The sequence below is a fragment of the Rattus norvegicus genome, chromosome 11, assembly GCF_036323735.1.
Source record: "Rattus norvegicus strain BN/NHsdMcwi chromosome 11, GRCr8, whole genome shotgun sequence".
Lineage (NCBI taxonomy): Eukaryota > Metazoa > Chordata > Mammalia > Rodentia > Muridae > Rattus > Rattus norvegicus.
Window position 1 is genome coordinate 99,479,588 of NC_086029.1, and position 21,458 is coordinate 99,501,045.

Below are 21,458 nucleotides of genomic sequence, written 5' to 3' on the forward strand. Positions count from 1 at the left end.
CCTGATGTTTTCTAATTGTGTACCCACAGAAGGAACAGAAAGGAGGTTTTAGCTCTCTTGCTGTTTTCTCACTGATCTTTAGAAAAAAGTCATAGACATAAACCAAGTTTCGCTTGTCTACTCTACCCCATCATTTGTTTTTTCCTTTTCTGCTATATTTTTTCTTTTTCCTCCTTTTACAAGACAGCCACCATGGTAATTTTCTGCACTCCATTCTTCAAAGGCAGGAAGAAATCTCTTTACACATGCATTTTACATTCAGTATTATCTGTAGTTGCTATGGCAGAAGTGAGTGCATATCATATGGGAATTCAGACATGATTTCAGGGACCTTAAAATAGTGAGTCTGCCCACTTTCTGGTGCATAACAGTGTTCTAGAGATGCTGGACTCTCTCCTAACGTTAAATGACTGAAACATGACATCAAGTAATTTGAAATCCACGGCATGCAGTGGCTTGCATTTCACTTGATCAAATAAGACTACAACAAGGAGGCTACAGTATAGATTTGGATCATTGGCATTCACTAGCTTGTATACAAGGTCTTGTTCACTCTGTGGGGTTTTAGGTTCATATGCTTTCATACAAATCAAACATTACATTTATTCCTCTGTAATATACTGTCTGGGGTCAGTGTAAAAGCACATTGAATATTTTTTCTTCTGGTTTGTTTTTGTGATAGTGAGAATTAAGATTTCTTCCATGCTAGGGTAGGGCTATTTCACTGAGCTCAGTGACACAGTAAAGCTTGAATTTGGGTTTTTAAACTGAATTGATTAGTAGTACATTTGGCTTTTTGTGGCATGTAGTAACCCTATCATGGTTTCTTGTGTTTACCAGTTGGTTCAGTGGCTTCTTGTTTTTGGATCATCCTCTCCGATAGATTTCCTCTGCTATCCAATGACTATGCATACAGGTATATTCCTTGTCTTTTAATAAGGAGTCTAACTTCCCTATTCTTTCCACAGTCCATCAATAGCCAACCTATCTTTCCTTTTTATCTGGCCTGGTCAGCAAGGTAGTGTCAGTCTAGTGACTTCTGTATAGAACTTATAACATCTGGAAGCTTGGTAAGGCACAGGCCTAGCTTTATGTCCAGGTTCCTAATAGGAAAATTCTCAAGGTGTGCTCAGATAGGAAGAGATGATGATTCTCATTGAATATGTATTTTAATACAGTAGCAAACTGCAGTCTCAAAAGTACATTTGAAGATTCTTCTGGAAGATAAATTACTCAGTGATCACAGCTAGGAGGCAAGAGGCCACAGGAACAAACTGTGCTTCAGATAACTTCTTAATGTCAGAAATAGATTATGTCTAAATCTTGTATATATATTTATTTCCAGCCATGAACAAATATCAAACTTCTAGTTTATGTTGAGCCCATTTTCCTCACTCTGTGAATGAAAACTATCAATGATGCTAACATTTACTTGTGAGACACTGATGCAATAATGTGGAGTACTTAGCCCCAAAGTACTTGTGGCATCATTACAGAAGGCATAGTTGAGGCTGTGAACTGATTCTAGTACATTTCTGGCTTTGGCATATTTATGAGCATTCACTAAAAAAGATTATTCCAATGGTTTGAGTATTCTACAATCTTCCGCATTTCCCTGTAAATTGTTCCTCCCTTAAGGTCCTCATTCCCAAGAGAACCTCTGTATTTTCTGCTTTCAGCCTAGTAGACCACTCATTGTTCCAGACTCCAAAATTCCGTATCATGCAGCTCCTAGCTACAGAAGCCTCAGGATCCCCAAAGTTGTAAACAGAAGATAGGAAGTTCACTTTAAGGGGAAAGCAGATTGTATTTCTCTCAGTTTCTTCAAATACTTATTAAGGCAACAAGCCTCCACTCCAGTGATCTGTGAGGGCCAGATAGGAGAAAAATAAAAGTAAACAAGAAGGTGTGTGTGTCTTAGAGGAAGGATATTTTCTTGACAAACTAGGTAGGAGGCAACAGATCCACAAGAAACTATAAATGATCAACTGCTACCCAAGTGTGATTTCACCATGACCAAAGCATTTCAATGTGATGATGGCTTTCAGATTTAACATGAGATGAACATGCTTCCTGAGGTGTGTTCTATATGCAATTGGTTTGATAACTTAGTGATAACACAGGCTGGAAAATCTTTCCAATGATGACTGTAACAGGGAAGGCATGATACCATAAGCCACAGGTTTTCAAACTGTAAATAATGCACTGGTGGTTCATATCTCTGGCTGTTTTATACTCTCTCCTCCTCTCCCCTCCTCCTCCCCATCTCCTTTTTCTTCTACCCCTTCTTCTCCCTTTTTCTTCTGCTTCCCTAGCCGTCTCTCTCTCTGAAGGGCATTTCTCAAACTTATTTTGGTCAAACTTGGCCCAAAGTTATTTTGGTCATTAACTCTGGTAAGAATGGTGATGATATGTGAGGACCCACTAAGAGCTCAGCCATGGAACTTAGAGCCTCCACTTGTATTCATTCTTAGTTTCTTGAATATTCTAAAATCATATTTGATTTTTAGTTTCTCTTATCAACATTTGGTTTAAATTGATACACCTGTATGTATTGGAGGAGAAGAGTGGACATCATGAACCCATGACATATAACGACACAGCCAATGCCTCATATCATCCTTTACACAAAAGATCAGAGGCTACCCCACTGATTTAGACCACATTAACCCTCACTGTATCACACAAAGTGGTAACCTAATGCTAATAGGATGACTTCATGATGTGAGCAATTCCAGCCCTCGTTTCCCACAAGTACTGTCTTGTACACAGACATATCTGTGAGGAAGAATGCTGGTCTACCAGTTTTTGGTGGTAGTTTTCAAATCCTGTAGGTACTTAAAAGTACTTTTCCAAACAGAGTCTCAGTGCTACTTACGGGGTAATGTATATTTATACTTCTGTCGCCCACGGTAGTTTTTGCTGATTCTATTGAACAGAGGAGCAAGGGGAAAGCAAAAGTTGTAAAGAGTCCATGAAAAGAATGATAACCAATCCTGGATTGTTGTAAGTGCTTTTTCACTATCCCAACTCTGTCACCCCAGGGCAGGCAGGGGACTGGCCTATATGCTGGTTATGCTTTAGTAGTAAGTCAAGCCAAACTGAGTAGTAAGGATAATGACTCACAGTGGGCCAGAAGAGAGAGAAAGATGGTCCTACAAAAAACTCTGTGTGCTTAAATATGTCTGGCATTAAGTGAGGAGATGTTTGTTGAAATCACCGGAGTTGCCACAGCAACAAAATTAAGAGAATCCAAAAACTTTGACATAGTAACAGTAGAAAAAGTTTTGTTCACATGGTGATGTGAACAAAAAGGGTGTGCTCCTGTGCACTTTGGAAAGCTAATGGACAAGGCATATTAGCTCTGTGGTTTATGTGCCAGCATCAGCTGAATGTTCATTAACTTTCTCTATGGGTTTTTTATTCACATTTTTAGGATTTAAATAACATTATATAAGGAGGGTTATTCACATAGAACACAATATAGAAATTTAGATTCAGTATTCTCTTTAGGTTTTGGTCTATTTGAAACAAACTAGTGTCATCTGAGTGGAGAGAACTGGGATTAGGAAATTGCTTCCTGAAGATGAGCCTACAGGCAGGTCTGTAGGACATGTTTTGATTAATAACTATTTGGGAGGGCTAAGCCCATTGTGGGCAGTGCTACCCTGAGAGGTGGTTCAGGATGATAGAAGAAAACAGACTGAGCAAGCCATTAGGAGCAAGCCAGTAATCAGCATCCCTCCATGGCTTCTGCTTCTGTTCTTGCTTTCAGATCCCTACCCTCCTCAACTTCTTGCCCTGACTTCTTTCAGTGATGCATATTCCACCTGGAAGTGGAATATGAAACAAATCCCTTCTTTTCCAAGTTGATTTTGGTCATAGTTTTTATCATAGCAATAAAAAGCAAGCTAGGACCTTCAGAGAACAGCTATAGTGATAAAACGAATGATACAAATCATCTATGGTTTTGGCGAGACTACTTTTATTAGTGATGAGACTGGTGTTCTCATAGACCAGGAACAGCTTTGTGAGAACTGCAGGACCTCACATGACCTCACAATAATTTAATTTCCAAATTGATTCCAAGAGAGTCAGTGGTGAGGCATGAGAGATAGGCCTCTAGGGTGCTCACCATTAGTTATTATAATTGCAACCACTAGAATAAATTTAAGGTACTCAATGATCAGTGGCCTGATGCTGACAGTGGCATTGACACATAGAAGGTGAGACAAGGCAGGCTGTGGACAAACACTGGCCCACCTAAAAAGTATTCACAAGGTAGCATCTGGAAGAAATGCAGTTTCAATGCAATCACATGCAAATCTGAACATATCGTGAAGCAAGCATAAACATGCCACTAAAAACTAAAAGTACTCACCAAAATATTAACCAATACTTTAGTATTTTAGCTTATTAGTTTCTTAAGCTTCTGTTTTTTTTTTCAGTGAACCACAAGTACACCAGAAGATGTGATGCAAACTGGACTAATGGCCCAACTTTGTGTTTGACCACACTTTTAAAAAGTAAAAAAAAATGAAATAAAGTGAAAAGAAGAAGCAAGATGTTCAATGTTGGCATGTTCTAAGGAAGTACAGGTCCAAATCACAATATGGTGGAATTTTCCCAATTTTAGTTAAAAAGCCACACAAAAGTAACACATGTTGGCAATTTAAGGGAAAAGGTCCACATAGCATTAGTGTACATTAGGAAAGTCATCATGGTATAGGGCTAATATCCAAAATATACAAAGAACTCATGAAGTTAGACTCCAGAGTCAAATAACCCTATTTTAAAAAGGGTACAGAGCTAAACAAAGAATTCTCAGCTGAGGAATACTGAATGGCTGAGAAGCACCTAAAGAAATGTTCAACATCTTTAGTCATCAGGGAAATGCAAATCAAAACAACCCTGAGATTCTACCTCACACCAGTCAGAATGGCTAACATAAAAAACCCAGGCAACAGCAGATGCTATTGAGGATGTGAAGAAAGAGGAACACTCCTCCATTTTTGGTGGTATTACAAACTGGTACAACCACTCTGGAAATCAGTCTGGAGGTTCCTCAGAGAATCGGACATTCCACTACCTGAGGACCCAGCTATACCTCTCCTGGGCATATACCCAAAAGGTGCGCCAACATACAACAAAGAAACATTCTCCACTATGTTCATAGCAGCCTTATTTATAACAGTGAGAAGCTGGAAAGAACCCAGATGCCCTTCAACAGAGGGATGGATACAGAAAATGTGGTACATCTGCACAAATGTGGAGTACTACTCAGCTATCAAAAATAATGACTTCATGAAATTCATGGGAAAATGGATAAAATTAGAAAATATCCTCAGTGAGGTAACCCAATCACAGAAAAACACCCATGGTATGCACTCACTGATAAGTGGATATTAGCCCAAAAGCTGGAGTTACCAAGATGCAATCCACAGCCACATGAAGCTTGAGAAGAATGACCTAAGTGTGGGTGCTTCACTCCTTCTTAAAAGGGGGAACAAAAATATTAATAGGAGAGAATATAGAGACTAAGTTTGGAGCAGAAACTGAAGGAATTGCCATTCAGAGACAGCCCCACATGAGTATACAGACCACATATATACAGACACCAAAACTAGATAAGATTGATAAAACTAAAAGTGCATGCTGACAGGAGCCTGATATGGCTATCTCCTAAGAGGCACAGTCAGAGCATGTCAAATACAGAGGCAAATGCTAGCAGCAAACCATTCAACTGAGAACAGGATCACTGTTGGAAGAATTAGAGAAGAGATTGAAAGAGCTGAAGGGGTTTGCAACCCCATAAGAACAACAATGCCTACCAACCAGAGCTCCCAGGGACTAAACCACTACACAAAGACTATACATGGACTGACACATGGCTCCAGCTGCATATGTAGTAGAGGATGGCCTTGTTGGGCACCAATGGAAGGAGAAGCCCTTGTTTCTAGCAAGGCTAGACTCCCCACTGTAGGGGAATGTTGGGGGTTTGGGAAAGGGGTGTGGTTGGGGAGGGGAATACCCTTATGGTGGAAGGGGAGGGCGATAGGGTAGGGGGCTTATGTTCAGGAAACTGGGAAAGGGAATAACATTTGAAATGTAAATAAAAATACCCAATAAAAAATAAGAATGTAAAGAAAATCATAATTGGAACTTTTCCTTGCCTTAATTACTTCATATGACAGCCAACCAGTAATGCCAAGATACACAAGGAATTATATGTAGTATTTAAATGTATATGACTTTTTGTAAATTTTTCACAGTTTATAGCTACTTTCCCTTATAGTAACTGTATTTGGTTATTAAACATTGTGATATTTGCTCATTCAAATCTAAATCTAAGTCTGTTCTCTAAATATAGAAAGCACATCCTATTTTTGTATTAAAAACTAATAAAATGTTTTTTCATAAATCTTAAAAAAAAGGAAAGCCATCACTAGAAAGAATGCAACAAAGTGGAAGCAGAGGTACCAAACGAAATTATATCTATCACACAGAGAAACACCAGACTCCTGCATTTTATTCATAGCATTCACATAATACAGGTAAACAAGCACAATGCAGAAATAACCTGTTGCCATTAGATAAATAGAAAAAGACAATGTGATCATCATCTACATTATATATTTTATATACATTTACTGGGGGGATATCATATACTTTGTGACACCATTGATAAGCTGGAAATTATAAAAGTATAAAATGTCTCACACAGACAATAATAAGCACAACAAAATTTCATTCTTCTATGTGAATTTAAAGCTGAGACTCTCATGATTGCAGAAAGTAGGGTGGTATGTGGCTATGACCACCACTAAACAGAAAAGAGGGTGTGTTAATTAAGGTGTACTAGGTTTCAGTTATTCAACAGAAGATACAGTCAATGTACCTTAAACTTACCAGAAAGGCAGATTATATTCAAGTCAGACAGATATGTGTAGACAGGTATGTTACTTAACTTTTGAGTAAGATTCATTTATTCATACACACAAATAAACATTGGGTACACCTTAATTACACACCATTTTGATTGACATTTCCCAATGAAGCTAAAATATAAAGAATATTGTGTTTTATTTGTAACTGTCATATAGAAACTTCTCATTAAAATGCCTTATATAAGTATAGTAAGTTTATTTTATAGATTGCTTGTTCCAGGTATTAGTAGCAGCCTATTGTTACACATAATATAACGTTTGCATAAACTTAATAATGCATATAACAAGGAGGCACATTTGCTTTTTCATGTATTCTCTAGAATTTGTACACATCAGTTGAAGGTACCACATAGTTAACCCTTTCAATTGCTCTCCTGTTGAGTACAAAGAGGTAAAGGTGAGCTCACAGAGATCTCAATTGGGAGAGGGTGCCCTTTCATTACCACATGATGCCCACAGAACTCAGTGGAGTCTTTGGGTTGCCATAATTGGCCAACACCATTATTATACAATGTGACGTGATAATAAGTTGTATACTGGACATCAGACAGTGTGGAGCCATAACACTATATTCCATATGGTGATGGTGAGTGCATGACAGCAAAGTGAGAGAGGCATGACACTAAAAACTAGAGCAGAGAAGGCCTTGGCATCTGACTGCAACCCACAGGTCAGGCATACCTCCAGAGATTAACTAAAAGCTTGACTCTTGAAATGGAGACAACTTCTATCAGCTCATGGACAGAGGGTAATTGTGTGGCAGTTTTCTATCTTTAAATCCAATCTGAAATATTTATTGAGGGCCAATTACATGCAGAAGGCTAACTGCTATGGTGGTGATGAAAGTGTGTGTGACAAATCTTTTCCCTCCAATGTTTATGAGCTGCTTAAGCAAACCTCACATAAGAGAAAACAGTATATTAAATAGTTTCCATGAGTCCACCTTGCTGTACAGTACCCAGTACCTGGCATCTACTTTTTTTGGTACTACTACTATTCTTTTTTGTACAATACTACTTAATGCTAGGAAGAAAAATGCTATGTAGCTTCAACAATATTTCGATGTGCAATCAAAATCCCTCTGATATGAAGTTGCATTCCTAAGTAATAACTATACAATTTCTTCATTGCTTTAATTAATCTGGAGCTTTATAACAGGTATGTGTCTTCACAGAGTCCATGTGGTGAAATAGCTTTATCAATGTTAACCTTTCTTTCCAAACCTAGTGTCTGTGAGGATGTCCTAATCTAAAATACATACAAGTCAACTGAATCTCACCATAGCATCTTCTAAGCTGAGAAGAACTGATGAACTTAATGTGGCTCCTTTTGTACAATACATTTAGGAATTCACGTTTCATTAAATTCATTGGGATCTTTGAATACTTGGGCTTCAAATTCCATCTGCCTCTGTAAGATAAAGGTGCTGAGCTTAGTATAGACTAAAAATAGAGGCAGAACAAAACAAAACATTGCATCCCTCTAGTATCTGGAGAGACAGGGTCACAATGAAGGTGGGTGTGGTGGCTATTCTTAGTTATTAACTTGATTATATTTGCAATAAACTAAAATCCATGGTATAGAGTCATTTTTCTTCATTGGATCATTTGCAGTGGAAAAACTTGCCTGAAATTTAGGCCACACTTTCTGGAGGCAGCATACATGGCAGAAGGGTGCTTTTGTTTTTTGTTTGCTTGCTTTCACTCTTCCTGGCCAGTGGATTCCTTCACAGGGATTGGAGTCTACTTCTTTGGGAACCCAACAAATACTGAAAACCAGTTGAGATATCTAGGATTTTGAACTAAACAACTACTGGATTCCTGGACTTTCCATTAGGCAACAGTCACTATTAGAATAGTTAAACCACAGGCAGTAAGCCACTACCAAAAATCTCAAATACACACACACACACACACACACACACACACACACACACACACACACACACTTTTTTTCATTCTATCAGTTCTGTTTCTCTAAAGTGGTTTTCAGTATTACTAATGCTGGGGCCCTTTAATAATATAGTCCCTTATGTTATGGTAACCCCCAACCATAAACTTAATTTTTTTGCTATGTCATAACTGTACTTTTGCTACTGTTATGAACCATAATGTAAATATCTGTGTTTTCTGACAGTCTTAAGTGACCCTTGTGAAAGAGTTGTTTGACCCCCAATGGGTTGAACCCACAGATTGAGAATATCTTCTCTAATACAATGAGCACTGGTAACTACTTTATGTGTTTTTTGACTCTCAAACTTCCTTCCAGTGGCCTCCAACTTAGTCTGGGTATGAGGCTTCAGTGGGGAGTGAAATTGAAGTGTGCACTTCCAGGAACTCAGGAACATCCAAAGACCCAAGGACATTCATGAGATTCACTAACTCAACAAGATTCTAGAAGATGAGGAGTGATACATGATAGTATTGGTCTTAAATTGAATGTGAAAGTGGCTGTGAAACGCGTGTAAATACACACCTTCCCTCTCTGAGTTTTACCCTGTCCTTTCCATTTGCTTTTTAAAATTTTACTTTTTAATTTCATGTGTATATGTTTCTATGTGGGGTATATGCACATGAATGTGGGTACTAGTAAGTGGCAGAGGTATCAAATTTCCCTAAAGACAGAGTGAGAAGCAAACATACATAGTGGGAACCGGACAGGAGTAAAGCTCTGAATTGCTGAACCATTTCTTCAGATTCTTTTTAAAGTGGAGAGACTTTTAAAGCCTTTAGAATTCTAACAGGGAGGTTTTAGTAGATAAGGGATAAGTTAAGAATGTTGGTAAGGTACAAAAGAAAGGCTAAACAGCTCCTGAACAAGGAAGGAGGACAGAACCAGAACTTTCTACCAGGAACATCTGAGATCATCCATTTACCTATATCTCCATTCATGTATCTATGTTTCTCTATGCATCTATTCTGTGAACTCAATACATTAATTGTGCAAAAACAGAGAAAAACAAATTTCTTTCCTGACCTCGGGAAATTCATGTTCATGTGATGAGACAATATGCAAATAAATAAAAAGGGTGAAAGAAATAGTACAAAAAGCATATTTGAACACAGAGATGAAGGGTAAGGAGGCAAAGGCTTTCTGAACAATGCAGTTAGTCCAGTGAGGCTGGGTGACTTAGGGAATGGAGGATGTGAAGAGTTGGGGAAGAGATGGGAAGGATACAACAGAAAGTGGAACACAAAGAATTGACTGCCTCCACTGCAGTGCCTGAGAGAATGTCAAAGCAGAGAGATGTTTCTGGAAAGACAGGATACAGACTCTGCATATGGAGATTTCATTGGAGGGTGTGGGTCATGATGCAATCTGCATTTTCAAATATAGTGAATGTTACATTGGAAAGGCAGTAGGAAGAAAACAATGGGAGTAACACAGCTAGTTATTTAGAAAGGACAGATGATAATAGCAACTGGCATGGGCCATATTTAAGGCTAAATGCTAAAGGAGTAGCTCAGAGTGCAAGAAGAAACAAAAACTGGCTCTCCGGTTGCTGAAGTTGCTGGAAGCAGGCCACCACTTGACAACACGGGAGAGAAGAGAGATGTAAGTTTAGGGGAAACCAGAAACTTTTACAAAATATCGGAATAGACACGTGAGTTGGTAGCTGGAGATACAAACTAGAGATCAGGGGATGGGGATACCCATAATTTGCATTACTTGTTTGCTTAAATCCAACCACATCCTTATCACTTTCCAGACAACCTAGGCTATGCAGGACTTAGTTTTTCTAGGCACCTACTATCCCATGTCTATATACCAAGCTCTCATGTAAAACATTTTCTGCTTTCTCCTTCCCTTCTTTCCTCCATCCCTCCATCCCTCCATCCTTCTGTTCTTCCCTTTCTTTCTTTTGTACACACTCCACTTCTCTTGCGTGGATTACTTTCCCATCTTATCTAGCTATTTTATCTTTGACCTGGTTCCATGGGTAAGCCTTTCTGTTCTCCTGTAGATTGGATGGTATGGATGTTCTTTTTCCTGTCCATCACCACACTCTAAACAACTCTCTATAGACAATGCACCAGCTTATCCACCCTGGCATGCCACTTATTAGTTAATTTAGCTTTGATAAAATGTGTAAATATTCTGTTTGATTTCTTATTTATAAATTGGATGATATGAGGTATCATTCTTGCATTATTGCCTGGCACAGTGGAAGCACCATGCAAGTCACTTAATATTATTATAATGATATACTTATCACAATGTTGTGTAATGATTTTTCATGTTGTTTTTTATCCTCCAGTGCAGTCACTGAGCCTTTCCTCTTAGTTTCTGGCACCTTGACCCTCATGAATTCTTTCCAATGTGGATTAATGTATTAAGGAAGGAAAAAATGAGCAGTAGGATGTAACAGTCCCCTGAGAAAAGCTGTCCCTTCTGTTGGAGTCTTTCTGTATTCATACTTTTCTGGCTACCATACCCAAAGCTGAGATGTCCTAAGTTGGCTGTTCCAAATTAGGTTTTGGTTCAACAAAAGGAATATTGTTACCTTTGGATCAGGTAGGCATGGCCCAAATGCTTCCAGAAGGAGAGTCTCTTCTCTCACAGCCGTCTCATAGTCTACAAAAGACAGCTTCCCATCATGGTCATGGTCCTGTGAGGTGTACAGTCTGGGTCAGTCAGCACATGGCATTCTTGGTGCAAATGCACACTCATTTTCACATTCAAGTGTTAGTAGGAGAATGAGAGATTAGGTTGGGAAGGTGAAAAATAACTTTTATAGTGTGTGGGGGGGTGTTATTAGCATGGAATTGAGAGCCTCTGACATGGTAGGCAAGTGCTCTGTCACTGAGTCACACATGCAGCCCAAAGAAAATACAAACAAGGAAATGTTAACCCTTACTTAACTAAACAGAGTACTGAAAATCACTGTAATTCAATTATTACTTCTATCCTGTGGATTCCCTTCAAGTTTCAATATTAAACCTCTAAATTACCCATACTTACCATTTTCTTAAGTGTTATTTCAACCAAATCCTTAATCCCTTCATCAGGGTCCTCCTCAGAGGGCTGCTTGAGAAGGCTGTTCTTCAGCATGTGGAACATCTCCTCCTTTGAAATGAAGCCATCACCATTCAGATCAAACACTTCAAAGCAATCTAAAAAAATCATATATATATATATTTATATTTAAGTGTGTGTGTGTGTGTGTGTACATAAGGGTGAAGGGTGGTTCTTATGCTAAGGTCCTGTTCACCAATAGGTTCTTGAACCATAAAAAAAAAATACTAGTGGCCAATTGCTGGGCAGGATAGGCAGGACTTCCAGGTTCCCACAGGCCAGCTAAGACATGCAAGGAGAGAAGAAAGGAGTTTTGCCATGCTTCAGAGGGAGAAAAGCCAACAATCCATGTGAGATCTTGGGCAGAGTGGCCACAGACTGTTTCTACAGGCAGGAGGCTGGAGATGTTGAGCTGGGACTGAAGGTGGCTGAGCAATTGAAGCTGAGTACAGATTTGAGTGCTGAACTGGAAATACTGAAAAGGGTATACTAGCCAAGGAGGATTGGAGCCACCCAGCAGTTGAGCCAAAAAGGCAAGTTGAAATGGAGTAACTGTGTGTGCCTGTGTTTTTCATCCAAGGATCCAATATTGTCTGGGTAGGGACTGTTATACGGCCTGTTCCCAGAACTTAGGCAGGGTAGCAAAAGCTACATGCAACATATATGTGTGTATGTATGTATGCATGTGTGTGTGTGTGTGTGTGTGTGTGTGTGTGTATAATAACTTGCTTGCTTAAAGTATGAGTTGAATGTATTGGTGCATCATTAGAATGAAAGGTCGGTGTTGGCAGTGCTTCTTTTCATGCCATTCAGTCCTTAAATGGTTTCTCTTTTAATTAATATACTCCCATTCTTTATTAACTTAAATTTGTCCTATAGAAAGGATTCACCAACCAACCAAAGCACTTTATTGGTGGTTTGGAAAACAGTCATTTAAAGGCTTTTTGGTATGTTTATCATAATGTATCAACTGCAAGCTTACATTTCATCTTTTCATCTAAAGTCCCTCGAAGAAACAGTGATAATCCATGAACCCACTCTGATACGCTTATACAGCCATCGTTGTCTCTATCAAAACCTCGAAATACTAAAAAAGACACAATATAATTTGGGTTGGATTTTAAAAGTTTGTAATATAGCAAGTCTCACATCACTCTGCTATACAAAGCTATTTCAAGACCCAAGATCCCATGCCCTCCTTTAGCAAAAGAAACTGAGGTACATAAACTTTTAATTACATATTAAACTTATTATGCAGAAAATTCTTTTAATTATATTTTTATTTTGTCTTCATGTGCTGTGGGAATGAATAATGTTCTTAATATATAAATTATGGTTGAAGAAATAATAATAATTAATAATAATGATGATAATATACTAGTCATTAGATATTTAAACTTATTAATCAAAATCAAAATTATTTTAGTCCTCAAGACAAGTGCTGTGGTTACATGGTAGAAGTATGCCTTAACTGGTTGTAAACTACTTACAAGCATGTAAGGAAATTTAAATAGAACTGGAACACTATGGGGCTTTCGTATGACTGTATGCACTTAGCTACCCAACACAAATTTGGTCTTTTTCTAAACAACAAAAGAAAGAGGGGACCTCTTCCTTTTGCAGACATTTTGGAAGATTAATATATATTCAAATGAAGTTGGGAATGATTCCTCCCATAAGTAAGCCCAGTCTTAAACCTTTTTAAATTACAGTTGAATAAGGCAATTTGACTTGTATGTTATCTTACCTCTGTCCATGATCATGTCATCTGTCATTCCAAATGTCACATGCAAGATGTTCCGAAATACATTACGATCTAGTCCAGTGACTACTCCTGGCTTCTCTGGCACATCTCCCACCAAATTATAGAAAAGTGTTATAAGACATTTTACTTCAAATTTATTAACTGTAAAAGATCAAAATGGACACATAACAAAAGTGCACTTTAAAATTTTAAGTTCTTACTCAAATATTGCATTTTTTAATTTATGTGTTCAAAACAAAGACATCTAATAGTTGTTTGCCATTTTTACAACCCCTATATTCTGAGTCACAGGTTTAGAATTAAAGGAAGATAATGCCAAAATCACAGTATCCACTAACAAGGTAAGTTCTTCCTGCTGGAGCCAAATGGTAAATAGATGTAGGCTCATTGCATTTAGAATGAAAAAAGATATCAGCCATATGATCCAAATGACTGTGCTGACAAATTCTAAACTTCACAGTGCAGGTAGAGGATAGTGATAGTAGAATTGTTTCAGACTGACAGCAACAGTCAGCATTTGATGGAGGTGTTTATGGCAGCTACAAACAAGAGTTTTCCTGGAAATTTAGGCTACCAAATATCCGTGTAATGCTTTCCATTTCACTGAATTTATAAGGTACAGTTTTGAAATCAGAGGTTGTTTTTATTATTTTATTTTCTTTGTTGGATATTTTCTTTATTTACATTTCAAATGTTATCCCCTTTCCCTGTTTCCTCTCTGGAAATCTCCTATCATATACCCCCTCTCCCTGCTTCTATGAGGGTGACCCCCCACCCTCCCACCAACTCTCTCCCACCTCCTGCCCTGGCATTCCCCTACACTGGTGCATTGAGCCCTCACAGGACCAAGGGCCTCTCCTTCCATTGATGCCCAACAAGGCCATCCTCTGCTACATACAAAGCTGGAGCCATGGGTCGCTCCATGTGTACTCTTTGGTTGGTGCTTTAGTCCCTGGAGGCTCTGGGGTGTCTGGTTGGTTGATATTGTTGTTCTTATGGGGTTGCAAACCCCTTCAGCTACTTCAGTCCTTTCTCTTAAGCATGTTCTACAAAGCAGCATTTTTTTTCCTACAACTTGTGTGAACATTAACAAGAAACTAATGAAGTTTACTTTGTAAACGGATTTTTTTATTTACTTAAAACATATACCCACACACGAAAGAGAAAGAGGGAGAGGGGGGGAGAGAGGGAGAGAGAGAGAGAGAGAGAGAGAGAGAGAGAGAGAGAGAGAGTGAGAATATGAGAGGGAATGAGAGAGTATAAGAATGAATACTTACTGGCATTAAGAACATATGTGAAGGCTGGCAACATAACCCAGCTGGTTAAAAAAAGGCACTTGCCTTGACATAGAGGCCTGGTAACTTGAGTTTGATACACACACACACACACACACACACACACTTATACAGCACCAGCACTGCCAACACTGTCATCAGCAACAATAAATAAAACATTTTTATATTCAGTTTACCAAAAAGAATATAAGTGAATTTAAATGTGAAATATGAGTGGGAGTTAGAGAAATTTTATGTATGTATGCTTTCGTACATAAGGACAAAGCCTGTGTGTAAAAGAAAATAGAGAAACTGCACCCCATAATACATGCCACAGCAGACTGAGGATGGTTAGGGATCACAGTTTAGGAGAAAATCTTAAAACGTTGGAAAAGAAAACAATAGTAGAAAATGGTTAAGACTTTTAAATGAACTGTTAAAATGGAAAACAGCATGTCAGTCCCTATCAATGAGATCCAGTGATTCAGTGATTTACTTCAGCACAGCACTAGAGAACTGAGAGAAGGAACTCAGTGTATATGCCTAGACATCAATGTTCACAGTAACATCCTTCAGAAGAGCCAAGAGGAGCAACCTAAGTGTTCTGTGGTGGATGAATGGTTAAACAAAATGTGATAGAGCCAAGCAATAGAATCCTTACTTTTGAGGGTTGTTACAAGATTCATGAGCATTTAGCTGAAAGACAGAAAGTATAGCCATGTCCTCATGCTGATGCCACAGCATTGGAAAAATAATGTAAAAGGAACTACTTCTGCCTGTCTCTTCACTATCAGACCTGCTTTTTATTTGCAAAATGACAGGCACTCTGGAGTCAGAGCCTGAAGCTGACCTTCAAAGAAAAAACAAAAAAGAAAAAGAAAAAGAAAAAAACCCAAATTGTACAATAATACTCTTCTGCCTCACATTTAATGCAAAGATAGATCAAGTAGCGATGGACCTAGCACAGAGATGGTCCTACCACAGCAATGGACCTTACACAGTGGTAGACAAACATAAGGAGAGAGACCAAGCAAAGAAATGGACTTATTACAGAGATAGTTGGACCTAGCATAGATATGGACCTAGTAGAGATGGACCTAGAACATAGATGAACCTAGCACAAAGAGAGATAGGGATGGAGGGGGAGAGGGGTGATTAAGAGGGAGAATGGGAATGAAGAGGGAGAGGGAAAGGGAGAGGAAGAGAAAGAGAGGGATCTAGCACAGAGATGGACTTAGTATATAGATGGACATAGCACAGAGATAGATGGACATAGAACAAAGATGAGACTAGCACAGAGATGGGACTCAGCACAGAGATAGACCTATCATGGAGATATATGGACCTAGCAGAAAGATGGAATTACCACAGAGATGGACCTAGGGACAAAGAACTGCCAGGTCCAGAACAAAACCCCCTGAGATGACTTTCTTTCCTGGAACTGAATAAAAGTATATCTGCAACAGAAAACAGGGACAGTAGAGAACAGGAACAACAGAACAACTGGGCTTAGGCTCCCTTTTTCCCCAAGGAAAGACCTGTTTTGTAGATATACTTGCATGTGTCCTACTGTCTCTTCTAATTTTCTATAAACTCGAAACTGCCCATAGGCACAGGAGGAAAGCTAGATACCCTCACTCAATTTTTCAATCAGTAAATAAATCTTGTTTTCCTTTACCAATTTTTATTTTCTATTATCTTTTGAAATACAGTAAACTGAAGAAGCATGTTTAGGGACCAACGTTGATTTAACAAGAAGAGAAAATATGGTTCCATTTATGTGATGTAGCTACTTTTCTCAAAATAGTGGCAGAGTCTGATGGGTTCCAGTGGTTGTGTCATAGAAACGAGTGTTAGTGTTTAGTTGGTACAGGGTTTACTTGGGGAAGACTGGAGACTGATGATTATAACAGCGACATGACCCTGTGATCTACAGAGTCCCCTCCTGTATGAAGTTTCACTTCACATATTATAGTGTAAGATTGATAGATGCAATTAAAAAACTTGACTTTTATTACAGAATATTGTAACAATTTTAATGTATTCTTTGTAACTAATCTGACCTGTTAGATGCCTCATATATAACTTAAAATACATTAGGTATATATGTATGCAGGGAAAAACATCGACTACATAATGTTCAATATATCTAAGAGCAGGCATCTTGAACTTCATCCCCATTATCATGGTAAAGTGAAAACTTCTGAACTTAATGCCAAGAACCAAACATATAAAATAGTTAATATATTAAATCTAATGATAAAAAAATGAATGTTCATGATCAAGCAAAGCTCTAAAAGTTAAGATCTTTTAGTGTCCAAGGAAGGCTCAGCAACACAAGTCAATCTCAACAGAAATGTCCTTTAAGTGACATTAGTTTAATTTGTAACTGTGATTGAAAGTCATCTATGAGAAAAAGTTTCTCACTGATTTTAAAACTTCTTGACTACTTCATATGTGAACAGTGCACCTACATCATTGTCTCTCCTTCCTTTCCATTAACTCCTCCCCATCTCATAATCTCCAATTCCTTCCAAATTCATGACCTTTTAAATTGCTGTGTATACACACACACACACACACACACACACACACACACACACACACAGAGAGAGAGAGAGAGAGAGAGAGAGAGAGAGAGAGAGAGAAGCTATGTAGAATGCTGTAGAGTATAGCACTTTAACTAGGAGCTGCACCTATTTCCTCTGTACACACTGACAAGTCAACCAATGTTGTCTTTCCTCTGATCATGTTCCCAAAATTATACTGTTGAGTTTTTATGGCTGCATTTTCCTGGTCATGTCTAGGGATGCTATATAGTAGCTAGCATCTTGGTCTTCTAACTCTTAAAAGCTGTCTTCTCCCTCTTCTTTGATTTTTCTCTGAGTCTTAGAAATATCCACAAATGGAACCTCATAAAACTGCAAAACTTCTGTAAGGCAAAGGACACTGTCATTAGGACAAAATGGCAACCAACAGATTGGGAAAAGATCTTTACCAATCCTATATCTGATAGAGGGCTAATATCCAAAATATACAAAGAACTCAAGTTAGATTCCAGAGAGTCAAATAAACCTATTATAAATAGGGTACAGAGCTAAACAAAGAATTCTCAGCTGAGAAAAAATCAAATGGCTGGGAAGCACCTAAAGAAATGCTCAACATCCTTAGTCATCAGGGAAATGCAAATCAAAACAACTCTGATTCCACTTCACACCAGTCAGAATGGCTAAGATCAAAAACTCAGGTGACAACAGATGCTGGTGAGGATGTGGAGAAAGAGGAACACTCCTCCATTGTTGGTTGGATTGCAGGCTGGTACAACCACTCTGGAAATCAGTCTGGAGGTTCCTCAGAAAATTGGACATTGCACTACCTGAGGACCCAGCTATACCTCTCTTGGGCATATACCCAAAAGATGCTCCAATATACAACAAAGACACATGATCCACTATGTTCATAGCAGCCTTATTTATAATATTCAGAAGCTGGAAATAACCCAGATGCCCTTCAACAGAGGAATGGATACAGAAAATGTGGTACATCTACACAATGGAATGCTACTCAGCTATCAAAAACAATGACTTCATGAAATTCATAGGCAAATGGAATGAACTAGAAAATATCATCCTGAATGAGGTAACTCAATCACAGAAAAACGCACATGGTATTGCACTCACTGATAAGTGGATATTAGCCCAAAAGCTGGAATTACCCAAGATACAATCCACAGGCCAAAGTGGACGACCAAAGTGTGGACGCTTCACTCCTTAAAAGGGGGAACAAAAATATTCATAGGAGGGGATATAGAGACAAAGTTTGGAGCAGAGACTGAAGGAACTGCCATTCAGAGCCTGCTCCTGAGAAGTTCAGCCAGAGAATGAGAAATAGAGAGGCAAATGCTAGCAGCAAACCATTGAACTGAGAACAGGGTACCTGAAGAAAGAAAGAAAGAGAGAGAGAGAGAGAGAGAGAGAGAGAGAGAGAGAGAGAGAGAGATTGATTGATTGTGTTGCATATGTATCAGTTTGGGTTAGGTACCTCATGGTCCCTTATTCTTGCATAATGACAAACTGTGCTTCTCTGAAATAGTCTCTATCTGTTGAGAAAGAGACTTACTTGATGCAGAATGAAAACTACACTTATTTGTGGCTACAGGAATAATTATTTAGAATACAGTTAGAAATTATTCTGGTTTAGGAAAATGGCAATTGTAGGTTCTCCTTTAGGGTTCATGTTCCAGCCATGGTTAGTTGTCTAGGATTATAGTACCAGACACGAGGCCTCTCCTGCTCAGACCAATTAAACAGCTGGTGGTTACTTGCAAGATAAAAGTGCCACCTTGCAGTATGGTGGATCTTTTGCCAGCCCAGTTGTTTTTCTGGCTCATAGGCTTTTCTCTGGGTAGGACTACTGATTGCTCCTCTCTCTTGGCAGCATGCATAACACTTTAAAATATAAGAGCTAGTCCTCAGGGTTTCCAGGCCAGCTCCATGTCAATTTCTATGAATTCTGTCTCTTAAGTGTGTGATGTCTTCAGCAATAGGGTCTCACTTTCAAGTTCTGGAAGACAAAGGCAACAGCTGCAGCTCATATTGTCTTGGAAATCTCATGTATTCTCCTAACCAATAATTGGCCTGGAGCTTTCCCAAGTCTGGCATTGAATTTTGTGTCAAATAGTATATGGCTCTTGGAAATAGGAAAAATACCCTCACCTCTTTATTTTTTAAATTGTTATCACAGTTCATGAAGAATTGTGAACTTACGAAGCGTACTCAATCAAATAAACATTGTATGTGCCAGTTATTAATGTATCAATTTCTGATTACAGAAATGTTTGTACTCATTTTAAAAATATCAGATATTCTCCCAGAGATGAAAGCATTTCATATAAACAACAAAAGAACACCATCTCTTATCACATTAATAAACAACTTAAATGACAGCCTGACACTTTCTGAGAATTTTAAGATGCTCGCAGTGTAACAATGTATCATAGTTTTCAGTCAGGGCACTACTCCCATGGTATCAATTCTCATACACTGTGTTAGATACTAATGATATAAATGTGCTAGGCCCAAAAACTCCAGAGCTGCACTAGAAGTTCACTTCCACACCTTCATACAACAGAGGTGGTTTGAAGATGTGACCTCTCGATTTTCATTGTGACCAGTAGCTCTTCTAGTGTCTACTGTGACTATCACACAGCTTCTAAATTCACACATCAAACAATACTGCTCTAATCTCAATTGAGAATCACACTGCTTCTCAGCCCAAGAATAGCTTATTTTTCAGTCCGAGTACAATGCTCTGGTGTTTGGTCAACCGCAGGATCTCCTTTACCTGTGGATATGACTGCGAGTTGGAAATTGAATATCTGAAACTGGGGACAGATTCCTTACCATCTTAGATTTGCTGAGCAATACATTTTTCAAAAGAATGCCTAAGACAGTGCCTGTAACACTTCAAGTCTCTTTCTTAATGGTGATGACTGTTTTCTTTATGGATATCTTAGCAAACTTCCAGAGCTTAGACCTCAGCTTCTTTTGCTCTAGAAAGAGCCAGAAAGTAGGTTATGGCTCTTCTACTTTCTTGATTCTGGTGTTTTTCTAGGACTTACTTTTCAACCTGTTTAAAGCTGAACCCACATACCTCCCAGACACACAACACACCATATTGCTTCTCTAACATAAAAGCAAATAAAGAGGGAGCTCGGGCAGATCACACACTAGATGCTTGAGATGGGACAGGATGCCTCCCAAGGACCTGGAACTCCAGAAAGGGATTCCCTTCCAGATTCTCTTGAGGGGGAGTTTGGAGGGGCCATTGCTGATGAAAGCAGGAAGTGGGGACTGGGTAGAAAGAGATCTAGTCCAGAAGCCATGGGTCCTCTCGCATTCGGTTCTTACTTACAGTGCTTGCAACTTTTAGTTAAGGTGTCCGTCAACTTCTGCAGTTTCTTTCGGTTCATGATCGGTGTTAAGAAAATTAGATTTTAGTGTGTCATCCAGAGCATAGTGCCAGGACGCTCCGGCTCCGGAGCGCCAGGCCGAGGGAGCCTGGTGTAGCCAGATGGCTCTGAGCTTTTGCGCCTTTGCGACCCCAACAGACTGTAGCCATGACAACGCCTCAGAGGGCTACCAATTGGCTCCCAGGGGCGGGGCGCTCTCGAGTTTAAAGCAGCCTCTGCAGAGCAGCCGTGGCAACGGCCTGGCGGTACACTGATTGCCTCCTGTCTGGGAGGCAGCCTGGTCAGCTCAGTAATGCCTGCCAGTCAAGGCTTCCCAGAATAGGCACTGTGCCTACATTTAGTCCCAGTTGCAGCTTTCTAGCCTGTCACTTTGCAGACTGTAATGTTTGCCGTGTTGGAAATTTTTATTTTCACTTGTCACACCATCTTTTCGGTTCACAGCCTCTCAAGACTGCATCATAATTAGAAGAGTAAGGTGTGCAAAC

The 21,458-nt window shown here is 39.0% G+C and overlaps 1 protein-coding gene across 6 annotated transcripts in view; it reads right to left on the bottom strand.

The window, feature by feature from the left end:
* The window catches only part of Clxn (calaxin), an 89,789-nt gene extending 68,663 nt beyond the window's left edge, over positions 1–21,126 (bottom strand). Inside the window, exons 1-8 of one of the 6 annotated variants that reach the window (XR_010055947.1) lie at positions 20,916–21,113; positions 13,711–13,869; positions 12,946–13,050; positions 11,910–12,061; positions 11,452–11,556; positions 8,227–8,357; positions 2,879–2,928; positions 1,151–1,864 (exon numbers count right to left, since the gene is read on the bottom strand). Coding sequence is in view for 3 of the 6 variants with exons in the window: in NM_001106930.1 (NP_001100400.1) it covers positions 8,298–8,357; positions 11,452–11,556; positions 11,910–12,061; positions 12,946–13,050; positions 13,711–13,869; positions 20,916–20,973 (639 nt within the window). In the remaining 3 variants the exon portion in view is untranslated. Of the gene's footprint in view, positions 1–1,150; positions 1,865–2,878; positions 2,929–6,509; positions 8,358–11,451; positions 11,557–11,909; positions 12,062–12,945; positions 13,051–13,710; positions 13,870–20,915 lie in introns of those variants that run through there. The other 5 variants (XR_005491018.2, XR_010055948.1, NM_001106930.1 and 2 more) reach the window with 5 other exon arrangements.
* Between the last annotated feature and the right edge of the window lie 332 nt (positions 21,127–21,458).